Source organism: Sinocyclocheilus rhinocerous, unplaced genomic scaffold (assembly GCF_001515625.1).
Source record: "Sinocyclocheilus rhinocerous isolate Xijiao unplaced genomic scaffold, SAMN03320098_v1.1 scaffold936, whole genome shotgun sequence".
Lineage (NCBI taxonomy): Eukaryota > Metazoa > Chordata > Actinopteri > Cypriniformes > Cyprinidae > Sinocyclocheilus > Sinocyclocheilus rhinocerous.
The window spans coordinates 840,340-849,174 of NW_015662583.1; the positions used below are offsets into that span (position 1 = coordinate 840,340).

An 8,835-nucleotide genomic window follows, 5' to 3' on the forward strand; every position below is an offset into this window, starting at 1 on the left:
CAGCATCTTAACTGGAAAAGAAATTTTGGAATAAGAAAAGAAAAAATACATAAAATTAATAAATCAAATTATTATTCTCTTAATTTAACAATGATAGATCTTCATGCAAAATCCTTGTGTTGAATGAAGCACAACATTTAAAAAAGTTCATTATAATTTGGAAAATAAATATATTAATAGGAAAGAAAAAGAAATAGGAAAAAGAAAAATACTTAAGAAAAATATAAATTTGACTTTAAAACAAATAAACTAATTGTTAAGTGTTTTAATTGTATACAAAAATTGGATTAATATGACAATAAAAATGCATGAATAAGACAAAAATTTAATTTAAAAATTAAATATTAATTTATTTAGAAATCAGAAATAATGTTGGGTCTTAATTGCTCACGTCTCCATTGATCGGATTCCCACAGAAGATTATGTGAAGAATACTTTATAAACAATACATTTGAACATGTTTCAGTTCACACAAAACATTTGTAAACCCTGTTCCTTAAGGCAAATAAACACATTTAGTTATTGACACTTCAGAATGATTGATATCGGTATGTGTCATATTCGAGTGCATGTTATTCATCACATATTGCAGGACAAACTGTTCTGCTGTGCTGTTGTTGTGTTCCAGGAGCGTGTGGTGTGGCGGTCGGTTATCCACTGGATACTGTCAAAGTACACTTATTCCAGCCAATCACACATTATTATTAAGTGCCATATTAGATTTGGCACATAACTTAAGACATGCATTGCTGTAACATCATCTCCTGACCATGAATATGTTGATTTGACCCCTGCACAGGTCAGAATCCAAATTCAGAAACAGTTCACTGGAATCTGGCACTGCATCGTAACCACCGTTAAAAGAGAAGGGGTACGAAACGTACATTTACTTCATGTTTAATGATTAATGCACTTCCACATATGAATGATTCCTCAAATCTGAATGTTTACTGATGAATCTTTACTGTTATAAAGAAACCCTAAAACACTGTGAAGCAGTGTTATTTTACCATAGACATATAGATTTCATTTATATTTTGAATGTTTTTTTTGTGTATTTTTCTATTTCGTTTTAATTTTAGTTCAAGTGTTAGTAATTTAGTTTTTGTCATTTTTATTATTATTAATGTAAATGTTTATATACTTATTTTTTATTTCATTTTATGTTATTTTAATACATCAAGTTAAACTAAATCAAAATGAGACTAGATGATATGTTTACTTTTTTATACATTTTTAAAATTAAATAACGAAAATGTTTCTTATGTCTTTAGTTTTACTTTAACTAATTTTGCACTGCCACCATAATTCATATATCCAAGAAATCATCCTTTTTGTTGTTGTTGATATCTTAAGGAACCTATGGAAGCCCGTTCCTGCCACTGAATAAAAAATAATAAAAAAAAGGTTATTGCGACTTTTTATCTCGCAATTCTGACTTTTTTTCTCAGAATTGTGAAATATAAACTCACAATTGCGAGTTATAAAGTCCAATTTTGAGGGGCAAAAAAACACTATGTTCTCAGAATTGCGAGTTTATATCTCACAATTTTGACTTTATAACACGCTCCTCTGTATAATATTTGTATCACGCAATTCTGAGAAAAAAAGTCAGAATTGTGAGATAAAAAGTTGCAATTACTTTTTGTTTTATTTAGTGGCGGAAACTGGCTTCCATGGGAACCCGCCATCATTTGAACTTCCTGCAACACAAAAAACAATCAAACACACTCATATTTTGCATGAAAGCAAATTAGTGCACATCAGTATGTTTATTAAAAAAAAAAATCTAAATGTAATCAAATTTTTTAATTTGCAATAATGTTAGGTCTTCATTGGGCACAATCCTTGTGTTAAATAACGCACAACATTTATAAAAGTCAGCATTTTAACTGGAAAAGAAATTTTGGAATAAGAAAAGAAAAAATACATAAAATTAATAAATCAAATTATTATTCTCTTAATTTAACAATGATAGATCTTCATGTAAAATAAAAAAAGGTTATTGCGACTTTTTATCTCGCAATTCTGACTTTTTTTCTCAGAATTGTGAAATATAAACTCACAATTGCGAGTTATAAAGTCCAATTTTGAGGGGCAAAAAAACACTATGTTCTCAGAATTGCGAGTTTATATCTCACAATTTTGACTTTATAACACGCTCCTCTGTATAATATTTGTATCACGCAATTCTGAGAAAAAAAGTCAGAATTGTGAGATAAAAAGTTGCAATTACTTTTTGTTTTATTTAGTGGCGGAAACTGGCTTCCATGGGAACCCGCCATCATTTGAACTTCCTGCAACACAAAAAACAATCAAACACACTCATATTTCTTTTGGAAAATACGAAAGTTTAAGCTATCCACCTTATTTTTGACATAAGAGCGGCGTGGCGTTTTATAATTCGTATGCGCGAGACTGTCGGTGTCATTGGCATCCAGTTATATTTAGCGGTACAAAACAGCTCATTATGCTGCTTGATCACAGACTGGTGTTTCTTATAATATTTTAATGTATCGTCATAATTATAAACCCAGACCCCAGATAGCACACGTACGTCACGGAGACGTCTATTTGACGTCTGCATTTACATCTGCAAGACGTATGTTTTAGAGCGTTTGCTCATCTGCAATCTATGGGACGTTTCCTATCAGATGTCAAATAGACGTTTAGAAGATGTCTTTAAGATGTTTATGATGTAAAACTGACATCTTAAAGACGTCTATCAGATGTTTGTCCACAGCAGATGCGTTCCAGATCTTTAGATCTTGCAGACATACCCCAGATAGCACACATACATCTGCAAGACGTCTGTTAAAGATCGCTTCAGCAGATGCTTTCCAGATGAAGCGATCTTTAACAGACGTCTTGCAGATGTATGTGTGCTATCTGGGGTATGTCTGCAAGATCACTGCATCTGGAAAGCATCTGCTGTGGACAAACATCTGATAGACGTCTCTAAGATGTCAGTTTTACATCATAAACATCTAAAAGACATTTTCTATTCGACACCTAATAGGAAACATCCTATAGACGCATTGCAGATGAGCAAACACTCTATGTGCTATCAGGGGAATGAATCGGAAGTCTTCGCAGAAAATAGCTTGCGCGTTGCAAAACAAGGTGCATACTGTAGTAATGATAATAGAGACATGTTATCTGTCAGATTCGGCCAGTTCTCTCTCTAAGTTCTCATGCTCGTGTTTTGCTGCAGGTCCATGGCTTCTTTAAGGGAATGGCTTTGCCGATCACCACTATATCCATGACATCCTCTGTGGTGTTCGGCACTTACCGGAACTGTCTGCAGTGTTTGGCTCGGTTCCGTGGGATCAGTGCTGCCAACACGAAGCTCGATGTGTTCCTGTCAGGCCTGGTGGCAGGAGTGGCACAGGTCTGAGATCTGCCAATGTTTTAAAAATCGAAACAATATTCATGGTTTTGGTGCCTTTTAATGTGTTGCGTCAACCGATCATCTCTTCTTCTTTACTACTAGTTACAGCAGCAAATAAACATGAATGAACATCAGAAGGTGTTGGGAAAAAGGGGTTCAATCAATGTTTTAATCATGAAAAGACTAAAATCGCTTGTAAACAATGTCACGTTACTATACATTTACCTTAGGAAGACAATTCAATGTCCATTAACTTGGAATGTTGTCAGAACGTTCTGTCAAGGTTCGCTCAAAGTTATGAACAAACGTTCTCCAAGTTCTCTGGTCTTTTAATAATGTTCTCAAAACGTTAGCACAAAAACATTATTAATACAGCATTCATGGAATGTTTTTTTTTCTGAAATGTTTTAGCTGGACGTCTGTCTAACCTTTTTAAATGTTACTACTTGTTTCAGAACGTACAGAGCAAAGGGTGTAGGTTTGATTGTGGCATTGATGGGGAAATAACGGCAGACAACAGACGTTTAATTGTTGGATTAAAATTATAGCTTGGGACAATTTAGCAGTCTCTGATATTGGTAAAGACATGTCATAGCATCTCTACTAAATTCTACAGCCTTGCTACAGAGAAAATTCAAAAGTAGCATTCCCATAATATTTGCGAAATTAATGGAACGTTCCCTTAATGTTTGCACAACCAACAAAAAAACGTTTCTAAAACAATAAAAAGAAAAATGTTTTGAAAGTTCAGAGAACATTCAGAAATGTTCACTTAATGAGAACGTTAGTAAAATATACTCGGAACATATTTTTGTTAGCCAAGTTGTTTATTATATATACAGGTGCATCTCAATAAATTAGAATGTCGTGGAAAAGTTCATTTATTTCAGTAATTCAACTCAAATTGTGAAACTCGTGTATTAAATAAATTCAGTGCACACAGACTGAAGTAGTTTAAGTCTTTGGTTCTTTTAATTGTGATGATTTTGGCTCACATTTAACAAAAACCCACCAACTCACTATCTCAACAAATTAGAATACTCCATAAGACCAATAAAAAAAAATTTTTTAGTGAATTGTTGGCCTTCTGGAAAAGTATGTTCATTTACTGTACATGTACTACAACTCACACCGGCAGGACAGAAAGAGCCAGGTCAATGAATGCCCAAACATTTCAATTGTGTCATTACTCACCGTCCTGTCGATCCAAACCTGTTTGACTCGTTTCTTCTGTGGAAGAGAATCCGCTGCTCTTTTCTTACAAAAACGCATCCTAAAAGTAGTCCATTTGACTCATGCAAGTCATATGATAGATTTCAGTCCAGAACAGACCCAAATGATTCACTTAATCATGCACTGATTCACAATTCAGTGAATCATTTGGTCAGATAAAACGTCTCAGGTTACGTATGTAACCATGGTTCCCTGAGAAGGGAACGAGACATTTATGCGCATAACAGGGCAACCATATTCACAAATAATATGTTGTATGTCTTATATATGCTTGACGTGTTTCATGTAATCGGTGCAACTTTAACCAGTGTTTATTACCCCTTTTTAGGAAATGAGGATATTAAAATGTGTGTAATATGTGAAGTTTAATCTTGAACGAATGGGCACGACAAATGCAGAATGTTGAAATGAAGTAAACTTTAATAGTATGTACAATTCTTGCATTTAAGAATCTTTATAGACGTATTAACACAACTTTTATAGATGGTGTCCTCTTGTGATGAATTGAAGCCACTTGTTAATGTATGCACGCTCTGCCTTGCAAGAAGTCGATTGGAAGATCGCGCCGTGGGACGGACTTGCCGCGGATCAAAAACCCAATGCAAGACAGACTCTCTTGCTTGCTTGTTTCTTCTCTTTTCGCCGTGTTACGAGCACTCCAACTTGTGCTCACACGCTTACCATCAAAGCGATCGGTCATCTAAAACTCAAACACTTCAGTTGAAACTTCGTGATCGTCAGAGATCTTCAAAGAACTTAAAGTCTTGCAAACTCAGACTTTTCAGCAGAACTGCTCAAGCCTCTGCGTCATCAAGAAACCAACCAATCTCCGGAGGGCTCTCCCAAAAGGACGTCATCCAAACGTCATTCAGGCGCCAGATCAACAGCCAATCAGCAACGGAATTCCCTCAAGCAGCCAAACAAGGAAATGCCATCACAAACGCAAGTACAAACAAGGTCTTCCATCTGCTGAAATAGGTGCTGAACTGGTGAATTGAGTTAAGCAGTAAAGATAAGAAAATCTCTGCTTTGTGATGTTCTCAGGTTGCAAGTAAGAGAACTGTAGCGAATATCTTGCTAAAACTTTGGGCTTTCCTCAGAACTCCATTAACATCATTTTCATTCTTCAGAACTGTGTGTATGTTTATGTGTGTTTTAGCTTAGTTTAATGTAATCTAGAACAGCCAATAAATTCGTGTTTCATTTATAAAGAATCATTGTCTGGTGTCGTATAATTTTAAAATCAAACCTTGCCAAGATCACGTTACCTCGCTAGGAGCTTACAAATTATCATAATTGTATTGACCTGTGGCCAAGGAAAATACACATAGTCAGATTGTTAAGATACACGGACATTAACGTCTCGCTGGACGACCGTTGATAAGGTGTAAACCATTAAAATTTGAAATCAGTTCTAATCAGGTTGACTTCGAATTTTCAGATTCGAGTCCTCTCAAAACCTGAATGAATTAATAATAATTAATTCCCTAAGAAAAAGTAATCAGACATTACATTTGAATAAATCCGTCATGAAAATGAGTTTTTATTACTGCCACCAGTTTAATTATTTATATTTCAACAACAAAGTGTGCAGAAGCAATTACATTAAAATACCTTATATGCAATTTCAATATTTATATGCAACCCAGTTTCTGAGTCTTGATTATTAAATAAATTTGATTATTTAATTGATTATTAAACTTTAATATTAGAATGATTTCTGAAGGATCATGTGACACTGAAGACTGGAGTAATGATGCTGAAAATTCAGCTTTGATCACAGAAATCAATTACATTTTACTATATATTCACATATTTTCAATTGTAATAAAAATGTTTTCATCACTTTATGTGTATGTTTTATTAATAATCACACTTGTGTTTCTTGGTTTTGATATATCTTAATAAGGTGAGATTGAAATGATCCAAGGCAATGATGATTGAGAGATGAACAGACAAACGCTCTTCAGAAGATGTGAAATGTTATTTTTCATAATTTCTGATCAAGTAAATGCAGCCTTCGTGACCATAAGAGACTTTTTCAAAAACATTACAAAATCATAATGTTTCCAAACTTTTGACAAGTACGGTATATGATAAATATATATCAAAACCAAGAAACACAAGTGTGATTATTAATAAAACATACACATAAAGTGATCAAAACATTGTGTCATATATTCTCTGTTCTCTAGATCTCTGTAATGTCACCTGGCGACATTGTGAAGGTTCGTCTTCAGTGTCAGACCGAGAGCGAGAGGAGCGGACTCAAACCCAAATACAGCGGGCCGATCCACTGCCTGCTGAGCATCGCCAGAGACGAGGGAGCTTCAGGCCTTTACAGAGGAGCTCTTCCTCTGGCCTTCAGGGACGGGCCATCATTCGCCACCTACTTCCTGACCTACAGCACACTGTGTTCACAACTCACACCGGTAGGACAGAAAGAGCCAGGTCAATGAAAGCCCAAACATTTCAATTGTGTCATTACTCACCGTCCTGTCGATCCAAACCTGTTTGACTAATTTCTTCTGTGGAAGAGAATCCGCTGCTCTTTTCTTACAAAAAAGCATCCAAAAAGCATCCTAAAGTAGTCCATTTGACTCATGCAAGTCATATGATAGATTTCAGTCCAGAACAGACCCAAATTATTTACTGAATCGTGCACTGATTCACAATTCAGTGAATCATTTGGTCAGATAAAACGTTTTAGGTTACATATGTAACCATGGTTCGCTGAGAAGGGAACGAGACACTGCGTCCTCTAGAGGTCACTATGTGGAACGCCTTGAGCGTGACCAGTGTCTGAAGCATATATCTAAAAACGACAATAACATTGGCCGGCGACAGCCTATGACGTCATTACCTTGCGCGATCACAGTATAAAAGGGCGCTGGGAGAACACGTCATCCGCTTCTTCGTCTGAAACTTGCGTCCGCAGCATGGCAAGGAAACTAGAGGACGCAGTGTCTCGTTCCCTTCACAGCCAAAAGCCTAAGCTACATACCCCAAAAAAACTTAACTGTTAGGGCCAGGACTCCTGGGCCCAGGGTAGAGCTCAAAGGCTTGGAATCAGGGCCTGACCGACTCAAAGAAAGGGCACGAAGCCACAGCGTGTAACCCCTACCATACAGGATTTTAGAAAGAACGAAAAATGCTTAATGTGCGAACTTACTTATTTTAGGAAGTGCACAGGGACTTCTCGTGTGCATGGATTTTAAAGATACCGTTGCTAAGGGGCCCTAGAGACTGTTTACCAGACAGACCTAGAGACCTTATGTGACCGTGGCACTCTGAGGGAGCAGTCCATAACATACACAGAGCGCACATAGATGGAAATGGCGCATCCCATAGAATAATATGTCTGAGAAGTCACCAACTCATCCTCATGGTCATAATGCTGGTCTGGCTAGCAGTAAGTTACCTAGCTGAGGGAGCATAACACCCAGCTCTCAGCCGAGAGGGGGAGGCAGATGCTCGACCTACAGCATGCTCATAGAAATCATGAAAGGTAAGCGTACTGCAAGCTTAGCCAAAAAACTCAGCGTATCAAGGAGGCAGAGGAAGGACCTAGTTCGCCTGAAGAAGCAGCATGCTCATAATAACCCTCTACAGTGAGGGGAGCGATGCTGACTAGATTAAAGGCATTGCATTGTTCAGAAATGTATCAACAGAGATACATTAGTTGAGTGGAGCCCAGGGCGAGTACCGGGGCCTAAGCCAACTCCGAGAAAGGGAACGAGGCTGACAGCGCGTGTAACCCTTACCATACAGAATTTTAGAAAATGCGCAGTGTGCTTAGCGTGCAAACTTACCACTATGTGGATTTTAGAAAGTGCACAGAAGCTTAGCGTGTGCACTTACCATAGCATGGATTTAGAAAGATTCCGAAGCATCTGCTCACAGATGCCCAGAAGTCCTCAGACACTCAATCGGGAGCGGAAGGCTCAAGTCACTGCCACGGAGCTCAAGAGCGGAGGGTTTAACCCCTAGCGAGGGGTAACCCAGCAGGGCCCAATAAGAGACAGTCCACTGGTGCAGCTCGACACGGTCTCATGCTCTCTATCTCAATAGAGAGCGCGGGTCCCATATAACCAGACCCGATAAAATCTGAAGAAATAGCGGGACCCAATAACCATTCATGCGTATAGAGATTACTGCTCCTCAGCGCAGAAGCACAAAGGAGGGGTTCCCACAGAAACACAAATCCCTCT

At 37.3% G+C, this 8,835-nt stretch overlaps 1 protein-coding gene across 1 annotated transcript in view; it reads left to right on the forward strand.

The window, feature by feature from the left end:
• Positions 1–8,835, forward strand: part of slc25a47a (solute carrier family 25 member 47a) — a 17,153-nt gene that overhangs the window by 806 nt on the left and 7,512 nt on the right. The window contains exons 2-5 of the mRNA XM_016538221.1: positions 629–672; positions 800–871; positions 3,215–3,391; positions 6,820–7,075. Of these exons, the coding sequence (XP_016393707.1) occupies positions 629–672; positions 800–871; positions 3,215–3,391; positions 6,820–7,075 (549 nt within the window). The remainder of the gene's footprint in view (positions 1–628; positions 673–799; positions 872–3,214; positions 3,392–6,819; positions 7,076–8,835) is intronic.